The sequence below is a fragment of the Epinephelus lanceolatus genome, chromosome 15, assembly GCF_041903045.1.
Source record: "Epinephelus lanceolatus isolate andai-2023 chromosome 15, ASM4190304v1, whole genome shotgun sequence".
Lineage (NCBI taxonomy): Eukaryota > Metazoa > Chordata > Actinopteri > Perciformes > Serranidae > Epinephelus > Epinephelus lanceolatus.
The window spans coordinates 34,195,562-34,218,482 of NC_135748.1; the positions used below are offsets into that span (position 1 = coordinate 34,195,562).

At 42.2% G+C, this 22,921-nt stretch overlaps 1 protein-coding gene across 1 annotated transcript; it reads left to right on the forward strand.

The window, feature by feature from the left end:
- Positions 1-6,971: 6,971 nt before the first annotated feature.
- hivep2b (HIVEP zinc finger 2b) lies at positions 6,972-21,571 on the forward strand. Its single transcript, XM_033642774.2, has 7 exons — positions 6,972-7,264; positions 10,500-14,470; positions 16,333-16,490; positions 16,652-16,827; positions 17,917-18,015; positions 18,104-18,891; positions 20,573-21,571. The coding sequence occupies exons 2-7, from the start codon at positions 10,604-10,606 to the stop codon at positions 20,990-20,992; spliced, it is 5,508 nt and encodes a 1,835-aa protein (XP_033498665.2). The 5' UTR covers positions 6,972-7,264; positions 10,500-10,603; the 3' UTR covers positions 20,993-21,571.
- The last annotated feature ends 1,350 nt before the right edge of the window (positions 21,572-22,921 follow it).

Below are 22,921 nucleotides of genomic sequence, written 5' to 3' on the forward strand. Positions count from 1 at the left end.
CATCTTTTTTTAAAGTCTAATTTTTGCATGAAAATATACAGAATATTCCCCCAAATAAATCATGTTATCTTTATAACTTTTGGTTGTACCAGCTTGACTTCTGCACTCCTGGATAACCTCAGGTATTGTGTCCTATTAGCGCCCCCTGCTGCTCACATCTGTAATGACACCTCGGCCTTGCGTGACATTTTTAAGCACGCTGACGGCGCAAAACTCCTCTCTACTCTACACCCCAGCTGTGCACAGACGACCCAGGAAAACACGGCTCCCTGTCATGCATGAGGAGAATGTCGGGGAAATGAAAGTATCTGCAGGCTGCACGGTGACCGGTAAGCCTCCGCTCCCTGCCGCTTCACACCGCGCACACACCGTGTTAATAAGCCGTGATTATATGCACCTTGTTCTCCGGGTGACAACAGAAATAGGTGTATTTGTCACCCAAGATGGTGAGTCCGGTGCAAGGCAGATCTCACTGTTGTGTCTGCTCTCTGCTGCACGCCTTTAAGGTGGGAGGTCCCTGCTCTGCAAATGTTCCATGACGTGCAGATGGGGGGTTCACAAGGGGTTCTCACGTCCGTGCATTTCCCCCCTTCAGCAGGCTTTCCCCAGCCTGGGTACCCGCACATGACAGCTGATCCCCTAAACAACAACAACAACAACAAAGATGTGAGGATGCAAATCATGTGAGGACAAATGCACGGGGGATTGGACACGCAGCAGGGCTGAACACATTTAATAAAAGGAGGCGATTTCAGGTCGTTTTCCACATTCAGCTCACAGATTTATTCCGTGTTCATGTTTGTGAAATGAAAATGAACAGAAAACTAAAGTTTGAAGCCAAAATATCATTATTTTGTCACATAAAAATCTTTGACACAAAGGTGGGGCTGAATACAATAATATATGTTGACTTTAAGGGGAATTTTATCATTAGGATTGAAATATGGACAGGTTAACTATCCAAATTGTAGGAAATGTAATTTTGTGATGAAGGTAAAATGTGCCATTAAATATGAGTAATGTGGTGTTACAGAGATGCTTTGGCCTACAAATCATGTTACAGACATAAGAGAAAATGCTTGTGTGGTACAGACCACAACAAAAATTACATCATCAGTATTAAAAACAAACATTTACAGTTTAAATAAAATGCAAAAATTACCATTCCCTCTAAAATTGTGATTCATATTGCAATATCTGCCAAAAAAGTTTTTCTGCGTATCATGGAACCTTAATCAGGACGTAGTTTTGTAAAGGTATGTCGCCCAAATTAATGCTTTTAAGAAAAGTGTAATTAAAAACTAACAAAATTATTATCTATATTATCTATCTACATATATCTTTTTGTGCTAGTGTAGGGCTGCAGCTAGTGATAATTTTCATTTAAGATTAATCTGTTGAGTCGTTTCTTGGTTAACTGATTATGCGTTTGCACCATTAAATTAAAAAAAAAAAAATCCAAAAGACGTAGCTAACATGTTCAAGTTGCTTGTTTTGTACAAAGTCCCAAACTCAAAACTCTTTAGTTTAATATCATATCAGACTAATCGATTAATGTGCATTTTATTAAATGATTAAAAGAGTTTTGTCTGACCGTTGGTATAAAACCCTAAAATAGATATAGATTATTATTATCATATAAGAAAAGCAACCAAAAAAAGCAAAAAGTCACATTTGAAAAGCTGGAACTATGAGATTTTTTGGCATTTTTGCTTAATAAAGATGACTTAAAGGAACAGTGTGTGGGATTTAGTGCCATCTAGAGGTGAGGATTGCACACTGCAACCAGCTGAAACTTGTCCCATGTGCCAAGTGTGACACCTGGTTAGGATTCTTTCAGTGTTCTTCGTTCAGGAGGTTTTTACTGGGAGTTTAAGTATCCACAGAGGTCTCTTCCTCCCCAAAACAGATGGGCCTGGTGATTTAATCTGGTAAAAACACTGAATAAAGCAGTTTCACGCTACAAATGCTCGTCGTGGAGAAGCTGCTAACTACAGTGGCCGACACGATAACACAAAATGGGAATGTTTGTCCGTTCTGGGCTACTGTAGAAACATGGCGGTGCAACATGGTGGACTCTAAGGATGAGGACCCTCTCCTTAGGCAGTTATAAACAACTCTAAGGTAACAAAAACACAATTCTTATTTTCAGGTGATTATACACTAAAGAAAATACTGTTATATTCCATTTCTAACAGTATGTCCCCCTAAATCCTACACACTGGACCTTTAAATGGTTCTTAATTATCAAAATAGTTGCTGTTAGTACAGTTTATAAACATATTGTAGGAGTTAAACAGTGTGTGTTGCACTGAACCTCAGTTTCACATTTAATTAAACATACATCTGTCATACTGTGACCCATACATGACCTAAATGAAAGCAGCATTTTGAATCATAGACCCAGACATGCCTTTTCTTTATATATGATTTAATGCTAATACACACACACACACACACACACACACACACACAGTAAGCAGCTCTATTTTAATGCCTAGCAGCATATGAAGTATAACCTGTAACACTGTATGATCACATATTGACGCACTGCGTGGCTGAAGCCTGTTTTTTCTTCACTCACTCCTGCAGTCTTGGTGCTGTAATCTGTGGTAGTAATTATATATGTAGACAGGAACCGGGGGGGAAAAAAAACTGGCTACAGACGTTGGCATGGTTGCCATGGAAACACACAATCATGTCAAGATTATTTTCAGGTACTGCTGTGATAATGGCATAAAGTACGGCTGGTTTGAGAGAGCTGACGGATAAATGAAACGATGGTGGATTGATCAAAGAGTGAATGAATTAATGATGAGGTGAGAAGTGAAGACTTTGCAGGACAGAGGTTTTTATGGAGTATTTACTGGTGTGTGTATCAGCTGTTTGTTCAACCTGCGGGGTTCAGTGTCCCCTGTAAGTGATATCTCAGTCAGTCATATGACAGCCACTACAGCCAGCAGGGAGGAAAGCCTCATTCCTTCCATTCATAAACCTCCCCCCCTTCTCTCCCTCTCTCTGTGTTGTCCCCTCTGTCCCTCCCGCTCCTCCCATCTGTTTTACCACTAATATCATTAGAGGCCTGCTAGTAGTCGAGTGCCTGTGTGGCATTCAATCACATGCAAATTTGTGGCAGATTTGAGCCGGTCAGCAGAGCCTCGGCGTAGCTTTAGATGGTGGAAATGCCAAGCAGTGTGGAACATCCTGGGGGACAGACCATTATATTTATAGAGATGGGCGACTTGACCTTCACTGCACATTGAGTATCAGCCATTTTAGTGCCGCTCCTCTAGATACTGAATACAGCATAATGGATCTCAGCTGCACTGCAGTTAGTTAGCTTCAACTTCATCTTCGGCTTGTTAGGGGCTAATAATAGCTCTCTGCAATTCCATACCGTGGACGGACTCTGTCAATACACAGTCTCTGCATTCACTGCTTTTTTGGCACACAGCGAGATGCAGTTTTCAAAGGGAAATGCACTGTGAAATTACAGTTGTGCCGTGCAGGAAATAAAGGCTTTCCCATTTGGGTAGGGTTCTGAACTCAGAGGTGAAGTTCAGCTATAAGTGGTTACATAAGTTTAAAGCCGTTGTTCTGCAGCGTAAGCTTTATGTTAAGAGAAAGACCTCTGTTAAATACGCCTCAGCTGCAGCCCAAAGCCAAGGACTCCTATTCATAGAGGCACCCAGTTGTTCTCACCCAGTGGCACCGAGTGAAACCGAGGAGGATGGTCAAAGCGGGTGAGGTATTTATAGTTGTGTAAATTATATTGTGTTGGAAGGCCAAAGTTTCACACAAGTCAATTTTATCTAAACAGCCCAATATCACACGTTAGCCTCAAGGGGCTTTACAGTCAGTACAGAAGACGACACCCTGTGGCCTTTTCAACCATCGCTTCGGATGAAGAAAGATTCAACATTATTGACTAAAGTGACCATAAATCCATTAAAATCAAAGGAAAGGCTCAGCTTGTTGTATTCAGAGCAGCTTCTAAAAAACTGTGATGGATGGACAGATTTTAGCAGGTATCTAACCATCACTTAAAACTAAAAATTCAGTTGTCTTGTTTTACCTGTGGCTGGTCCAGGTGGTGCTCAGGCAGACTATTTATATACTGTAGTTTAATCTAAAATCACATATGTTTCATATTTAAAATCTTTATCTGCAGAGTAACTGCACCAGTCAAATACATGTGATGGAGCAAAAAGCTATTATGTGTCAATCTGAAATTACAAAATGCAAACAGCAATACTCAGTACCTATAAATCACAGTAAGTAAATGTACTTACAGTAGCAGTGGTCGAAGCACACAAATCCTTTTACTAAGTAAAATTACCCACATATCATTGTATAACTGCATTACTGAGTCAGTTTGCTGACTTTAATGATGCTTTCCTACAACAGTTATGCTACATGTTAACATTTAGCAGAGGTGAGACCAAGTCTGTGCACTCAAGTCCTGAGTCCTAAACAAGTCATAACGCGCTCCACACCAAATGTACTGCCATTTTAACAGCGTAATATCAAGTTAAATGAATCATGAATGTTTTTTTAAAAAGTGAATTTATTTGTTAAAACAAGTTTGTTGGAAGTTGTCGTGTTTGTAATTTTCGACCCACATGTTTTGCAAACTGTAATTTGTTTTTGTTGACCATCAAGAAGTTTTTGTATTTGAACAAATTTTTCTTTGGTATCATTTTTTCCAACTGCTGCTTATTAACATAATGTTAGTTCTTTATGGTTTTCTCCTGCAACTTGACTAGATTAGTCAAATTGGTGACACAAGTGTCGACTTGCTGCAAATGAAATAGTGTTAATGCTAGCAGATTCAGGAAATAGCACACTTTTTGAATAAACTTGCTTGGGGGAAAGTATCAAGTATTGTCTAGTCAAAAGGCTCAAGTCAAAATGAAGTCATGAGTCATTGGTGTTAAAGTCCAACTTGAGTTGCAAGTCTTTTTGATTTTGTCAAGTCAAAAGGCCGACTGTTGCCTCACCTCACGCCACCTGTAACTCAGCCAAAAAGTTGCACTTGAACACACCGCAAAGACTACAACCCAGACATGCATCCTGCACCTGCGTGAGAAGAAATAACTCCCCATACCAATAGGTGGCAGTAGTCTGTATCATCCTGTGTCATCCAAAGAGAGACACCAGAAGCCTGACAGGACAGACTGAAGATGCTAGTTAGCCAGTTAGCACATTAACAACACAACCCAATGTTGAAAAAAAACGTGCTAGCAAACAATAACACAAACAACTACGAACCTTTTCTGCTTAAAATGTCAATGGCTAGAAAAATAATATTATCTAATATAACACACTTGTTTGGGTCTCACTCCCTCTTGACTTAAGTTGTTTGTTTGCTTTCCTCACTTCCTGTTTCTCTTCTTGTGCACCGAGTTGTACTGCCAATCAGAGTGATTTCATTCACCGACAGACTCCGCAGCTGATTCAACATGCTGAATTGACTGAAAAACAGTCGACAAGGGCCGACTAGTACCAACGGTGCGGGACATACCACAAAAACTAGGCTCAAAGACACTAGCAAATGGTTAGCTTGGTGTGTCAGGATGCTAAAATCATCAAATTTGTGACTCGAGAATAACTCGATTTTACATCATGTGACTCGAGTCCACATCTCTGGCATTTAATTGTAGTCTGACAAAAGTTACACTCTTGCTTGAATATGTAAGTAGCAATTTGAAGGTGTAGAGAGTCGCAATGGAGCTTATTTCAACTACTTTATACAGTACAATGTTACATAGTGCAATCTTAAACTATTGTGATTCTTAAAAGCTCATTATACAGTTTGTAAAATATCTAAAAAGTAACTGTTATTTTAGCTGTTAAATGAGGTGGTATTAAAAAAAAGTACTACAAAATGAAAAGACTCAATGTACAAATACCTTGTAAAGTGAACTTAGTCAATGTATTTGAGGCAATGTACTTGTTTCCAAATGTGTTAGTTGCCTCTGCGGCTCATTTCTTCCTGTGAGTGCTGTCCACAGAAATCTGAAATAACTTGTTGATCAGGAAACATCAGAGGTTTTGTGCTGTGTAAACAGGAGAAATCACATAAGATTATGTAAGAAGCGACAACCGAAAACAAAATTAACAACTTAATAATGTCACTGAAATGTAATGCTATGTATAATATTCTTAATGATGCAATTAGTCTCAATTTTTAATATAATAAAACTATTTACTTGACAGTCTTCTGTTGAAAATAACAATACAGTCTGTGGCTTTGGGCTCATAGAAATAGTGTCAATACAGCATTCACCTTTTTAGTCATGTAACAAGGAAGTATTTACTGAGAAGAAGTTAATGTAGAGGCTGTAATAGCACCATGTCACACTGAACTCATACATCTGATTCACAGGATGAGGTTTGCAGCTGCACATAATCTGCAGTATTGTCCTAGTTTTTTTGCCGTGTTAATGACACCCTCATCACGACTCTCTCCATTCACAAAGCGAATCCTGTCGTGATGGGAGAGAACTGGCTCTGAACAGGCTGTGGGTGTCTCAGGATTCGGAGAACATGTCTAATTTTTGCAGCACCCTCACAGTCAGCCACATGCTGTCTTTTCATTGAGCTCCTCTCTATATACAAACTGAATAGGACCACGCTGTAGGAAATGTATATTCAGAGCGGCTGCACCGTGTGATTAGTGTCTTTCAAAGCACTCGTCAGTTTTGCATTTCTATTCTGCTCTACTTATATTCACATACTCTGTCCGACTGGTTTGTATAGATCATAATACAAGTACCTGAATGAATTTGTTTCTTCACCTACATGACACGATATCAGGCTACAATAAATGACTCAATCTGGGGATGAATGGACTTGGGCTGTCTAAGAAAGGTGATGTTTAGCTCTTTGCATCATGATATCTGACTCCCCACTTTGTGTGTAGTGTGAGGCAGCTGCTGCTGTGCTTTGAAACACAGTGAGAGAGAGGAAAAGCGTCCTTAAACGTGGGCTGTTGTGTAATCCCTCCCAGGGCCCCTTTGCTATTTTTGTGCCTGGGTCCGCACGTCACGGTTGGGTATTTTCTCTGGTGACTAGCTCGCATCAATAGATCTTCTAATGTACACCCAGTCAGCCAGCAGCTTCATGACTGATGGGACTTTACCTTGCTAATTTATTTCATTATTGTTACCCCGACATGAGGAGAATGGAGAAACGGACTATGCAGCATGAGGAATGTCACATGTGACTGTCGATATGGGACAGGGGACTATTCAAATGTCAGGTTTGTATGAGGATTATATTTGATATCTGAATGTCAGCTGCTGTATGAGCCAAGGCTTTTTTTTCCCCCCTCATCTGACCGTGTGCTTTATGTCATTCTGATCACAGTGAGAGCTGTTGATTGATTCTGCATGCTATGTGCTATGTTGCTGTTAGAGCACCACAGAGGGTTTTACCATCCAGTTTCTCTGAAGCCGGTCATCTCCTTATGATATTTATGGATTTGTTGTCAGCGTGAGGCTTCATGCTTGTTCCCTTTAATGGCCAACTTAGCCTCTAATGATGTAATGCAGCGGCATAACGATGCTCTCCGTGGCCAGCATTTGTTTGCTCATTGTCCTCTCTCGTGTGTGGAAAGCAGTAAGGGATGTGTCCCACGAATGTCTGCCGTTCACATAAATCTCACCATAAAGTCATTTCTCCATCCATGCGGACATACTGTACCACAGTCAGCCCACAATCGTCCTGAAACACACCTACTGCCACCCACCTGCCTCCTGTTGTTGCACGTCATTGCTGCTGTGTCATATATTTTTGTATAGGTTAGAGCTTGTTGCCGGGAGTGAGAGAAATTTGCAGTGAATGGTCTGTGGGATACAAAAAAAAGTATGAATCTGTTGACTTGTCAGTGAGACTCTGAATATGTCGGCTCTGTTGCCTCTCTATCGTGCTTAGTTCAAAGGTATGCATTGTTTCTGAGGGTCTTATCTCGCTGTCACTCTGCACCCATATTCCCCTTCCCTCCACTCGGAGCTCACCGAGGATGGAAAACTAAGCAATGAGGTCAGACCGACCTTGAAGGGGAGCTCCCTACCAGGCCTCTGAATTTTGTTACCCCCCAGGCACCCCACTTAGTTTACCTCAGTAAACCTCCCTGTTGAAACATGGATCGTTCCAATCTGAGGCAGTCCTCGCCATCCTTCATTATCTTTTCTCTATCGTGCTCTGGAAGAAGCCCTCAAATCTGTACGAGAGCAGAGCTACTGAACCATAAACAGCCAAAACAGGCAATGGGGCAAAAAAAAAAAAAAAAAAAAAAAAAGGAAAAAGGGGGGAGATTATCATCCGTACAGCTGCTTTCAAGCATCTCTTGGCATCTCGAGAGTCACCTTGGATTCATATCCTCTGGTTAATGCCTGAGGAGTGTGTGGTGCGCTAACAAAGAGAGGGAGTGAGAGAAAGAGAGTGCGAGTCGGAGGATGTCCTAATTAAGGGGAACTCAGAGGGTTTGAACCAGATAATCTTACATAACCTCGTTAGGGAGGACACAGCATTTGATACTGAGAAGATGGAAATGACGTGCCCTCAGAGACCCATCCCCTTGGTATGAAACGAAAGTGTAGCGGCAAAAGCAATCCACTTTAACCGCGGGGATGATGAGGTTTCTCGCTGGAGTCCGGCGTGTTTATGTGCAGGGCAGTACGTGGTCCCCTGCAGCCCAGTGTGGAGACGATGACACCAGTAACACAGACAGGTTTAAGGGTCTGAATCCCACAAGAGACCTGAATGTGTTATGATGTGATCCTGGCACTGGATTATAGTATAGTATAGTATAGTATAGTATAATATTAGTATAATATTTATGTATTTTATGTAGATGTCACATTAAAAGGGGGCACAGGTACTCATCACACTTCATTGCCCATGATCTACAGTAACAGTGTCACCTGTGTGTGCTGGCATGCATGACCACACATACCATACTTTTTACTCACAAGCTCCCATTGTCTGCAGTGTAGAGTTTTAAGTATTTTATTTGAGATCCTTTTCACATTTTTTGGCCTACACACTTCTATTGGAGTTTAGATTAAAACCTAACAAGTGAAATTAAAACTGACAAGTTAAATTTGGAATACTGGATGACAAAAGAACCATATTGTGGATATTTCACAGCTAAGATTACAATACCGGTAGTTTTTCAAAATATATTAATAATAGTTGTCCTGAATGATTCATTAACTCATATACAGATATTTGCACTTAAAGCTACAGTAGGTAACTTTAGCTCAAATAACTTTTTGTCATATTTGCTGAAACTGTTACTGTGTTCTGAAAGAAGTAAGTAAGACAGATAGCCTGTGAAAAATACCATGTCCCTGCTCCTTTTTCTACTGCCTCTAATGGCATTTGCTAGAATCTACAACCAGTCAGAGTCGAGGAGTCTCTAACGCAGCTGTCAATCATGTGAAGCACTGTTCGTCAACTGCGGTCAAACTGTCAAAGTAGGCAGCGCTGATCAAATATGAAAGAAGATTCTGTTACTGCATTGCCTATATCTTACCTCAGATGTTTTCAGAAACATGTTTTAGTGTAGCCTACTGTTTAGCTGTAAAATAAGAGTTTGTGACCCAGCCGCCATGTTGGAAAAGTCAACCGAAGTACCGTCCACCAGCAGGAGCAGGCTTTCTCATTTTACAGCTAAACAGTACACTAAAATATGTTTATAAAACATTTGAGGTGAGAAATATGCAATGCAGTGACAGAATCTTGATTCATATTCAGCACTACTAATTTGACAGCGAATGACATGATTGACAGCTGCGTTACAGCCTCCTTGGCTCTGATTGGTCGTTTTCATTCATGTACAGTACCATTAGAAGCCCTACAAGGCAATAGACTGAGCAGAGGAAAATATTTTTTTCCAGATTATCTGTTTTATTAATTGCTGTGTGAAAACAGTGACAATTTCAGCAAATACAACAAGTTATTTTTCATAAAAGTTACCAACTGCAGCTTTAAAACAGTAAATATTTTAATAAAAGTGACATTCGAGATTGCTGAAAGATGCTGCAATGAAAGATTAGATTCCTATTCAACTCTCGTACACATAAAACCATTCATGACACACATACTGCACTAAGTAAGCATGAGCCTAAAACACCTACACACATCTGTGCACGTTCACAGGGGCATCTGCCAGAGCTGACACGAGGCACCTTTGTTTTTTAGAGGCTGTTAGAGAGAAATTTATGTTTTTCCATTCCTGCTGTGATGGAGCTCATTATGAATTTTATACTGCAATTTTATTAGAAGAACTTTTGGGTAACGGCCTTGAATAGCTCTCACTCTCAAAGAAAGCGATTTGAACTCACATTAAACCGAGGAATTGATTGTTTTCTTTGCATTATTTTGTCTGGATAACCCTCTTGTGCATGTTTATGTTGTACTAGTTTAGAGAATTGTTTTTTCATACATGTACATTTGTCTAATTACACTTTCTGTCTGATTTCTTTCAGGTGACCCTTCCCTGCAATCAGTTCACATGTATGTTAATATCACTACAGTTACATAACAGATAGTGTCCTTGAAAATCGATCCCAAAGAAGGTGACATTGGATTCATGGAGTCACTTGAAACTACTGCAGGGGTAAAAAGCTCCACTGAGGGTCAGGACAGAAATGTTGTTGCACAGAAAAAAAGCACCTCAGAGGCAGCGCAGACTAGGAGGAGTCCATCAGTTGAATTGGAAGGCAAGGGGTGGCACCAACAACTGCAAGAAGGTCAGAGCAGAGACACATGTGGTTTCAAAGAAATGTCTGACTCAGGGAAATCACTGCAATTAGAAGATCAGCACTCCCAAACCCAGTCCACAAGCCATCAAGACTATGAGGTGTCTTCGTTTCCACTACAGTCCACAAAACAGTTTCCCATTGGCAGACAGAAAGCTGTGGGTCATTTAGTTTCTGCACAGTCCCCTGCACCTGTGTCACACAGGAAGTCCACCGGTTCACCCGAAGTCCAACAACAGTGTTCCCAGTCAGGGATGGATCAGATGTCAGAGGCTGTGTGTAAGGTGGAGCAGAAACCACAAAAGCCTGGGAAGTATGTTTGTGATTACTGTGGAAGGGCATGTGCCAAACCCAGCGTGCTTAAGAAACACATTCGCTCACACACCGGGGAACGGCCCTATCCGTGTGTCCCCTGCGGATTCTCCTTCAAAACCAAGAGTAATTTATACAAACACAGAAAGTCCCACGCTCACTCTGTCAAAGCTGGAACAGTGCCACTCTCAGAACTTGGTTCTTACAATGCCAACACGGACCAGGGGTCTTTTGAAGGGGAAGGAGAGTTATTCTCTGATGCTGAGCAAAGCACGGACACAGACGAGGACACTCTTAACGACCCGCTGCTGCTGCTGGACTCTCCAGTGGAGGGATCAGATAACACTGCTGTAAAAGTACTAAATCTCATTGCTCAGAAAAAGGGAGCCACGTTGATGTCAGCTCAGGATGGTTCATCCCAGCCCCAAGAAATCAATGCACCTCTCGCTGCTGCCGAGGCTAGCCGTGCAATGCAATCTTGCACGATCAAACAGAGGCTTGCACTTCGGCTGTCTGAAAAAAGAAGCAGCGACTCTGAACACAATCTGTCCCTCCCGAGTCAGTCCAGCAAGGGCAGCACGGACTCCGGATACTTCTCGCGATCTGAGAGCACTGAGCACCAGACCGGTCCTCCAAACACAAACGCAAAGTCCTACCAAGAAATTATGTTTGGGAAGTGCTACAGGCCAAGCCCTAAACAGACGGCAGCTTTTGTGGCCTGCAGCACAGACTCAAGTGAATATACAGGAAGATGCTCGGAGAAAAGTGTTTCCCGCGTTTTCACCCAAGAAAAAGACACGGTCGAGTCAATCAAAATAAACACCAAGTCATTCATGAGGGAGGAGGTGAAAGAACCGCAGTTAGACACTGGCCCTGATGTGGGGACGCTGATAAGAAGCAACTCAATGCCGACATCCTCAGCAGTGTGTCTGACTATGCCTCAAGCCCTCAGAGGCAGCCACTCTTTTGACGAGAGAGTGAGCACCGGGGGCATGAGGAGACTCAGGCGGCAAGCTGCTTTCGAACTCTCCCCACACGACGGCCACGCAGACGCAGACAGCCACGGAAAGATAAGCGAGAGTGGCATTTCACCCTCAGGATTGGAAATGGAAAATTACCCTTCTGTGGCATCTAATATGAGCCATCAGAGACACGCGATGGAGCTGGCAACACGGAAGCGTCGGAAAGAGAAGAGGGAAGAGGAGGATCTGCCAGGTCAATATGAGGGTGAACAGTGTGAAGAAATGTTTGATTCAAGTAAGGACTATGATGTAAAACAAGCTGCTGTGGGCATTATGGCATTAGGAAAAGGACATTCTTCAAGTATGCTCACGCAGATGGACAGGTGCGATATGGACATATCAGTAAGCCCTGAAATGTCCGCTCGGAAAACTTTAGGGAATGTAATATCTGTTATCCAGCACACAAACTCCATAAACAGGCCCCATTCTGAACAGTCAGAATCATACAAGTATCACGGGCAGAGACAGGAAAGTATTTCTTCATTTCAAGCTATGGAAGCAAGTGAATTGTATGAGCTGGAGAGGAGTGATAGCAGGCAATCATTTCAGATTGGCCCCAAACTTGTGCGGCAGCCCAACATACAAGTCCCAGAAATTAGGGTCACAGTAGAGCCTGACAGTCCAGAAAAAGCTCCAGAGGTGCAGGTGAAGGAGCCAGAGAAGCACGTGGAGGAGTTTCAGTGGCCTCAGAGGAGTGAAACTTTAGCACAATTCCCTCCAGAAAAGCTCCCTCCAAAGAAGAAAAGGCTACGCTTAGCTGATATCGAGCACTCCTCTGGTGAATCTAGTTTCGAGTCTGCTTGCACCAGCCTCTCCCGCAGCCCGAGCCAAGACAGCAACTTATCTTATAGCTCCACCTTCTCCTTTGACAGGGAGGAGAGTTTGAAGTCAGTCTCCCCAGCCAGGCAGGATGAATTTGGCAAACCTCTAGAGCTCTTAGCGGTGCCAGGGAGTGGGCACTCCCTCTCTGTGCTCAACCAGCGTCAACAACATGAAATGAGACGCTCCTCCTCAGAGCAGGCGCCGTGTAACTTGCGCAAGGAGTTCCCGGAGGTACGCAGCATATCATTTGACTATGGCAGCCTTTCTCCAACATCCAAAGTTAGACACGTGGACATTAGCTCCAGCCACTCGGCTGTGAGGGAGAGAAGGAGGGGAAACTTGGTGCGACAGGAGTCACTGAATATGGACACTGAGGTAACACAAGTCCCATCACAAGTTTTCCCGCAGTACCTCAGCAGCACCTCCCCTCCATTCACAGCAGTTGCTGTTCTGCCGCATACTTTGCCAATATTCTCTGCCGGGAATACATTCCCCCAGCTGTCACATCCGAGCCTTTTAGTTCCTGTAAGAATACAGACTCATGTACCATCCTACGGCAGTATCACATACACTTCAGTATCACAGATTTTCGACAATCAGTATGAAAGTGTTAGCTCCACCACGTCCACCTCTCAGAATCAGATTTCGCATTTGTCTGGAGATTCTCATAATGCATCAGCTTATTCCAGACCACCTTCGACGCAAACCCTCAATGTTGAAGCCCTTGATTTGTCATCAGCTAAGCTCAAGACCGGCATCCCTCTCTCTCTGACCTCCAGAACTATCTCAACCACTAACGCCTCCAGTGGTGGCACGAACAAACGGATGCTATCCCCTGCCAGCAGCCTGGACCTTTTCATGGAGGTCAAGCAGCAAAAACGAGTGAAAGAGGAAAGAATGTTTGGACAGATAGTAGAGGAGCTGAGTGCTGTGGAGTTGGGAAAATGTAATTTGAGCGAAGAGAAGGGGCACAGGTCAGAGATGCAGGGTGCATCCACACCTCATGCTCAGGATGACTCACAGATGAGTAAATTTATCACACTTCAACAAAAAGTGACAGAGGCCACTGACCACGGCGTTGAGTCAGCTATGGAAAGTAGCTCCCTGGAAACCAGCTCACCTCCCTACTCCATGATATCAGTCAGTGAAGTGAAAGAAGTTGGCATGGAGAAACGAGTGCAGATGGATATGGTGGCACAGCTGGTTACCAGTCAAGACATCCTGATCTCACACACCGAGCATTCAAGACTGTTATCTCAGTTTCCAAGCCTTCGCACGACGACAGGTGTGAGCTGGTGTTATCTCAACTACACCAAGCCGAGCTGCTCTCACAGCAACGCCCCTTTCTCCTCGGTGTACGCCACCTGGTGTGTGAGTTCCCACAACCCCAACCCTCTTGAGCTGAGTACCAGTACTGCTTTGGCTCTGCTGCGATCCAAACAGAGGGGAGACAAGGTTATATACACCGTGGCTGCCATGTGTCAGCCTGGCACGGGGAAATTGGTGTCATCCCTCATCCTGTGGAGGCAGACCATGGAACAGGTGAGAAAATAATCCCATCTCTGCACTGTTTCTAAAGCACATGATTGTCTTAAAGGAGACATTTAGGCTCATTTTCAGGTTCATACATGTATTTTGGGTTTCTACTTGAACATGTTTACATGCTTTAATGATCAAAAAGCACTTTATTTTCCTCATACTGTCTGCACTGGAATACCTTTATTCACCCTCTGTCTGAAATGCTCCATTTAGCGCCTCCAAAAAAAAAAAAGCCCCCCTCCAAAAAAACCCATTCTGCTCTAATTGGTTAGGGTTTCCAGGTCCTTGGTATCTCAGCATCTCTGTACCATCATAGAGTGCTTCAGGAATGAGTACTAATACCCAGAAATTAGTTTAGCACTCCCGGTTTCCTCGTGTCAAAGTCACTGGGTTTTTGGTTAGATGTCTAAAATAAAAAGTGGCTAAATGAGACTACACAGCGTCATCACACCAAACACGGGTTTACAGTCGTGTTGTGGTAGGAACTTTAAGTTATGCGACCATGGTTTGGATCGTTTATAGACTTACGTTAGCTTTTTAAATCTGGCGACTGCATTTACGATTCAAAAATCATGAAAGAGGTGTTCATTTGTGAAGATTGTCTTGGTGAACAAAATGTGTAAGTATCATAAATGTTTGTTTGCCACAGAGCTTCTTTGCTGCAAAATCCAATGGAAAAATCCCATTGGTTTTTGATGAGAGAACCAGGGCAATGCTTGAGCACTCTATTGCAGCTAGGGAATGACTGTAATGGAAAATAGCACCACTTTCTACCATGAAAAATCACTAATAAAAGCTTTTGATCGAAAATCTGAAAGAAATTTACAACATCAGCAACCAAGATTACATGTTCCCTGACGTTAGCATGTAGCCACATGTATGTATGCATTGTACTTGCAGCCAGGGAATGACTGTAACGGAGAATACCAGCACTGTCTCCCATTAAAAATCTTCAACAAAAGCCTCTTCACACGACTGGACAGGAATATGATCCGAAATCAAGGAACAGATATAAAAAAATGCGGCACACTGACACACTATGGCATCATACTGTAAAACAAAAGGTTGAAAACAGAGTATTCACAACGGTCTAAAGTTCTTGCTCAGTTTTAAAATGAACATCCCTCACTGTAACACTATATATAAGACACTATATATGGCAAAGCATCATAGGTCCCCCTTAAACATTAAAAAACATTTGTTCCTGACATTAAGAGTGGAGCCCTGTTGATGACATATTTAGTTGGTCTTGCTAGTGTCACTATTTCTTTAGGCAAATACTTAGAATCAAGCTGCATTGGGCAGTTTTCCACTTTGGTAGCCCGTCGTGTTAGCAAGAGATAAGTGTTTGAAACAAAGAAAGTTTAAAGGACCTTATTACCCAGAATTTGGCAAACTGCACAAATCTTTTGGCAGAAGGTTCAGTTGCTATTGGCAACTTTTTTTGGGAACCATTTGCCTTGTGCTAGTTAGACATTATACACTTTGATTCATTACTTGTCCTGTATTTATTGTTTGCAAAAAAAGCTATCTTGGCAGGGAGAATACCACTCACCAAAATTTTATTCAAGTAAATATCATCTGTCTTGGCAGAGGGATGTTTTTCTTCGTTGATAAAATTGATAAAATATAACAAAAACAAATCATGCTTGGTATTTTATGCCTTTGTGGACATAAAGTCATGAAAATCAACAAAATGTGAGATACCTGTACTGTTTTTTGCCCAGCAGCAGCATAATTCATGTTTGCAAAACATGCTGTGTAACGCCATGTTTGACATACAATATTGGTAGCATCAGGTTACCTTGTCAATACGGTGTCCACTTAAAATGGATGTTAACAAAATGTTTGTTCATCTGATTCAGCTGCAGAGGAAACCGGAGCCCAAAGAGGTGGACATCACCTACGGGAAGAAGGTGAAAGACATCAGCTGCAGAGTGAAAACTGCCAAGGAGGAGTGGAAAGAGAGGGAGGCTTCCACAACCCAAACAGTGCCAACACGCATTAAGATCTTTGAGGGAGGGTCAGTCAAGATATTAGTTATCATAACACTTGTCAGTTCAGCTGACAGCAAATACAGCAGCTATATTAGGATGTTAGCGCACATGCTAACTATCCGCCTGAGCTGTTTTTACCTATTCAGGACTGTTTTATGGATTTATTCATTACATTTCTGTCTTTCAGGTACAAGTCCAATGAAGACTATGTGTACGTCAGAGGTCGAGGCCGGGGGAAATACATTTGTGAGGAGTGTGGTATTCGCTGTAAGAAGCCAAGCATGCTGAAGAAACACATCAGGACCCACACAGACGTGAGGCCGTACATCTGCAGGGTCTGCAACTTTGCTTTCAAAACTAAAGGTGAGGCTCCTTAATAGTGATAGATGATACATAAGACTAATGATTTACGGTTTTCATAAAAACCAATGGGAGTGTGTTTATTTAGGTTAGAAAAATAGTGACAAAAGCTAAAAATTACAAAAATTCTGTGTTTTTTGAAAATACCATTGAAAGCAGCAGTAAGTGCTCTGTAGTTTTTGCCTCTAGTTAGAGCCACTATGGTGCAAAATGAGCTGCTCAGTTGCACCATCTTCTTTTATTTCTCTTTACTTTTTTTTTATTTCTGGGAGAATTTTCAGAACTGGACTAAAACTGATCAGTGTCCTCTTGTCGTAGGCAAACAACTTGGGGTATTTGGGAACATAAACTGTAGGTGAAAATCTGTTAAAAACAAATCTGCTTCTTTAAGGTCTTGACATGCCAAACCGACACCCAAGAACTAGTGGCGACAAAGGCCAACTTTTGCATCGCCTCACATTGCCTTAAACGCACCAAAAAGACTACAGCCAACAGCCAACTAGCATGTACGTTATGCACCTGCGTGAGGGGAAATAACTCTGTAGCAGCAGGCGACTGCAGTCTGTATTTGTCATTCAAAAAAGGAAACCGGAAGATGGAGAGGATGGATTCAAGACACTGGTTAGCCAGTTAGCACATTAATTAACACAACCTGATGTTGAAAAATCAAAGGATATTTACCTTGCGCTAGCAAACAATAAAGCAGACAATTATGAACCGTTTCTGCTCAAAAATAATCTTACTTAAAATAACACGTTTGTTTTGATCTCACGCCCTCTTGACTTTAGTCATTTGTTTGCTTTCCTTTATTCTGTTTCTCTTCTCATGCACTGGGCTGAACTGCCAATCAGTGTGATTTCATTCACCAATGGACTCTGCTGTCTCCGCCACCTATTCAACCCTCTGAATCAGCCGACAAGTTGACATGGGCTGACTTATGCCAATGGTGCGGAACATCACAAAAATTAGGGTGACATACGCACCGACAGCTCTACACTGAACAACGGCCGACTGTCAGCTTGGTGTGTCAGGGGCTTTAAGGACAAAGGGAGAATTGGTAACTCACTTATTACTTGTTTTGTCTTTTTACAGGAAACCTGACTAAACATATGAAGTCAAAGGCGCACATGAAGAAATGTCTTGAACTGGGAGTGTCGGTGACAATGGATGACACGGAGATACAGGAACATGGTAAGATACTGACATGTATAGTGTTCTTAAACGTGTGTGAATTTCAGCAGAATAAATCTAACTGATCTGATGTGTTTGTCTTTTAAAGTGGACGAGAGCCAACAAGAGTCCAAGACAGAGGTGGTGGTCACAACCAAACACCAGTTCTCAGACGCAGAGGACTCTGACGGCATGGACGAAGAAGTTGACGAAATCGATGAAGACGAGGAGGAGGACGATGAATATGAGGGTGACTCCACTCCAAAGCTGCGTTCAAGAAGCACGAGTCCTCAGCCATGTGGAGTTACTTCCCTGTCAGTCACAGCCACCGCTGCTATCCATGGCTATTCCCTCACCTCTCTGCCTGGCACCGATATCCGCCAACAGTCTTCTGGCAGGTGGACGGGCTCCGACCATCGATCGGTCCTTGCAACAGACCAGAGAGAGAAGTCCATGGATGAAGACTCTCTCACTATGCTGTCTCCAGACCAGGCCAGCTTCCTGTTTGATCCCTACTCTTCTTGTCTGCTCTCTCCTGGCTGGGAGTCTCCCATCAGGGAGCCCTCTCCTTCACGTCTGCGTTACCCATCTCCAAGGCGAGAACTCTCCCCGCGAGGTCGCTCCTCTCCCAGATGGGACACCTCCCCGCTGAGGCCTGGCTCTCCCAGCTTCACAACCATTCAACACCTCTCTCCAGGCTCAATTGAACGACCCATGTCTCCTGGAACAGAGATGGCTGGAAAGAGAGAGTCCGCGGTCAGAGGCCGGCAGAGGGTCGTGCTGAGAGCTGTTTCACCACGAAGAGGCTCGCACCAACACAAAGGCGGCGGTGATAAAACCAGACACCAGGCAAAGATGGAGATGGCTCAACAACAAGGAGCCTTTGAAATGGAGATGGTATGTATCATGACATGTTATGCAACCAGTTCAACTACACCTCTGCCAAATAGGGTTTTAGATTTGGATGACATTAGTGGGAAGTTTGGCCATAGGCAAAAGAACAAGGGATAATGATCTGGTATAAAGTCCAGATTTTAAAAGGACTTCTAAACATGGTCTCATGCACTGCTACACTTGCCTGACTGAAAAAATTTGATGCACATGTGGATCCAGATAAAACATTCAATTTGTATTTATTAATTAGAATAACAAATTTAAAACTGATGACAAACTGTATTTTCCATTTCGTCAACAAATCCCATGAAAAGACCAAAACTAAATATAAATTGATCAAAGCTGTAGTCTGATCCCTCTTCTTCCTCTGTTCCATAGAAATCCATTCTTGTCCAAAAACAATTTAAAACCTAATCAATAAGCCACACTGTTGCTCTAGTGACGAGAGCGTTAAATGTGTATTTTGTGATTTTTTTCTACAAACTACAGTGCCCAGCTGTATAAAAAAAGTTATTTAGCCTTTGCTTAAAAATGAAAGTATATATTCATGACCCGATCTTTAAGAGCGAAGTGCTGCAGACAGGACAAGTTGTGAAGTAGAACTAACTAACTCATTACTGGTTTTGGTCTTTTCATTTGATATGTTGACAGTAACGGAAATATAGAAAAGCACATGGCTTAGGCCCAATTCCAGTACATTGCTCACCCCTACCATTTAGCCGTTACCACTCTATTTTGCATGTTCACATCTAGGGGTAGTGTCATGATTCTTGTTGGGATAGAGGGGTAAAGTGAAGTGTAACGGCTATATTGCCCTCTGAAAGGTTTTTCAGAGGCACGCTTCAGACCGAGTGTTGTCAGAAATCAATGGCAAGATGGCAGCACAGGCAACAAAAGAAATCCACAAACTTCTTGTCTTTGTTAAGAAAGATTTTAAAAGTATGATAACCATCGTGATATCTTAGTTTAATGTTGTTTCAATGTATTATGGACCTTTTCTTTATAACAAGCAAAACAAAGAAAATTGCTAGAATGCAGAGTCTCAGTAGCTACCTAGCTAACATCACATTGTTATTGCCAATTTGTGCATGACAGTCATGCATTTTGACATATTTCTACGTCGCATCCCCCCTTTGCTGCTCTTGTTACCGCTCCTCTAACATGCACACTGGCAGGGTAGGAGCACCAGTTGCTAATACAAAGCACCCCCAGTTGCCTGGTAATGAAACTGTGTTATTTTTTTATATGACTTGTTTGATTGATTGATAAAGTAAAAGTTGAAGTGAAACAGTTGTGAACTGGCAACACTCGTTGCAGCTGTTTAGGAAAACACCAACATCAGCGACTACTGATGACGTATAAGATCTTGGGGGGTTGTCCAATTTCATAGGGGAGGATTTCAACCACTACCCCTTGTAACTCTGCTCTGAGGGGCAATGTGGCGCTCGAAAATAATGGGGTAAAATTAAGAAACGGGACTGGGCCTTATTGGATGGATTGCGACCGGATTGAATAGACTGTGCAGGCGTGGTGAGCGTATGTGTTCTCCAAGTGCTGTCTGAAGTTTACTTAATGCAATATTTCTCACTTCTCCGCATTCTTGCAAACTGTAATATATTTTCACATGAGAAACGATCCTGGCAATGTTGAAACTGCTGCTAACGCTGCCAATATGTCGTTTCAGGATCAAAGGAGCAGCTTGGCTTCCAGTCTGCCTGGTGCTGCCAGTTCTCATCACCAGAACATCCTCAGCCACCTCCCTCTTCACTCCCAGCAGCAGGCCCACAGTTTGCTCCCAGTCGTTCCTGTCGGAGGGCTCCAGATGTTACACTCCCCGCCTTCCTCCAGCACTGATGTCACCCCCTCTTCGGCGCCAAGCCCCCAGAGCAGCGAGGGCCAGCGCTGCAGCAGCAGGGAAGGATCTGTCCATGGGCCCGAGTCTGGATCAGAGGACATCAGAGGCCTGATCCAGCTGTCCTCCCATCAGGCCGCTCAGGAGAAAAGCCTCGACCCCGGCGTCGGGGACAGCAGACAGGAGGAGAACGTCCAGACGTGCTTGAAAGCCATCGCCTCATTGAAGATTACCACAGAGGACCCTCACTGAAACTCCCCTTTTTCTGTCTCCTTGATTCGACCCAGGAACAGACGCCCCCTCTGCTACACCTGCAACCTTGTCGTCCTCAGCCCTTTAGGCACATAACCTCATCTTTATCCCATTAGAGGCAATATAATAACACTTCCTCGGGTCTTGCACATACTCCAGACAGCTCCTCTGAAATCTGAGTGGAGATCAAACCTTCGCAGTGAAGAAGAAACCCGCCCTGTCTGATGTGCTCTTCTCTTCAGATACTGATGATGATTGGACGAGCAGCAGGATGTCTTGCAAGGTGGAGAATCATTATTGGGTGCAGGTGCAATATGGAAAGATATTATGCTAATATGCCTTTGTTTGACATAGTAGTTTGCGTACAATTGCACATAAATTATATTTATGGATTCTGTACAAATGTCCTTAACATATACTCCTTCTTAGATGCATACAAACAGTGTATTTTACTGTATGTGTACTTTGAAAATAGACTGTTGTTTAATGTAATCATATCAAGGTGTGATGCAGTAGTGCAGTAAATAAAGACTATTTATAAGGGGAAAAGTATGTGTATTATGAAACAGTCTGACCAAATTTTAAGTAGACGCTTCTTGTGCAGTTTGGTGCTTCTAATCAAGCGGCAAGGGTCTGTGCCTTTATTTTGCTTTTCATCATTTTGTTATGAGACGGTTGTTGCTGAATACGGAAAAATGTCGAGGTAATCTTTATCCAGATGTGTCGGCGCTGTCAGTGAGTTCGCTCAAAGAAAAGCTTTTTCTTTCTTGTTCCGTCAGTTCTGCTGACAGGCGGATGCAGCTTGATTTATGTGAAACAATCTTAAAAAAAAAAAAAAAAAGTTTCTTATGTTGCATTTTTCTAAATGTTGTGGTTTTTATCTTGGTAAAAATGCATGGGATTTGCTATTGCACAAAAATAGAGGAAGTTAATATGTAATTATGAATACTGTAAGATGTATTTATATATTAGAACGTGAGCACTTATTGATACTGGTAAATATTTGACTACTATTTATATGGTATATCTGTACTTATGCAGCAGTGATGCAGTTATGCAGTGAGCCACGCTGGCATTGCTTTTGATCTCATGTCTTTGCTTTGATTAAACAGCGTTTTATTTTCTCTCTCTCTTATACAGATGACCATAAGCATTTTATGAGTTTTGACGATGCACTTTCATCCTTTCATCTTTGATGTTGAACTGACGTGGTCAGTGAAAATAAGGGAGTAAAACATGTTATGTTCTCTTGTGGTTTTTTGAAACATTCCAGTCGTTTTTTCACATTTCTCATTTTGTGAAACACGTTGCACACAAATACAAGGGGCTATGATGATCAGTCAATAGTATGTTTTCTTGCATTTCAAGTGTAACTGGATAAATCAATATCACTTTACTGTAAGTAATACTAAAGTAATGATGTTAACAGCGTGAGTTGGTTGACTATTACTGTGCTTCAGCTCAAAATGTAAGTAATCATTCACCAAATGCATTACTTCTTCTCTGTATATATACGTGTATTTTTATGATTTAAACTATTTTTGCAGTGTTGAATTCTGAAAACTTTTTATGTGGATTGTTTATATCTCTTTAAGAGGTAAAAAGTCTGCAGTTGACGTAACAGAGGTTTAACGAGGGCGAAAATAGCACAGTGTTGATCGCTAACACCGTGTGTCTCATCTTTAAAAAAGAAAAGACAAAAAGTGTATTCACATCTTCAAGTGGTTCTGTTACCAGTTTGAGAATGGATTTCAAAATCAGAAAACACTTTGTTCACTCATGTTTACATAAAAGAATTTTAAAAAGGTGCACTGCTTTAATTTTGTGTTTCCCTTTCTGAAGGTGTATGTAGCTTTGATTTCATGTAATTTTATTTGTTGTGATTTAACGGTGCAGAATGCTCATAAAATGTGAAGGGAAAGTGAAGCC

Bases quoted from the DNA above. Each gene is read 5' to 3' on its own strand.
- hivep2b (XM_033642774.2), top strand. From the start codon at position 10,604: ATGGAGTCACTTGAAACTACTGCAGGGGTAAAAAGCTCCACTGAGGGT. The intron at 14,471-16,332 runs GTGAGAAAATAA...CATCTGATTCAG, and splicing joins GGAGGCAGACCATGGAACAG to CTGCAGAGGAAACCGGAGCC. The intron at 16,491-16,651 runs GTCAGTCAAGAT...TCTGTCTTTCAG, and splicing joins ATTAAGATCTTTGAGGGAGG to GTACAAGTCCAATGAAGACT.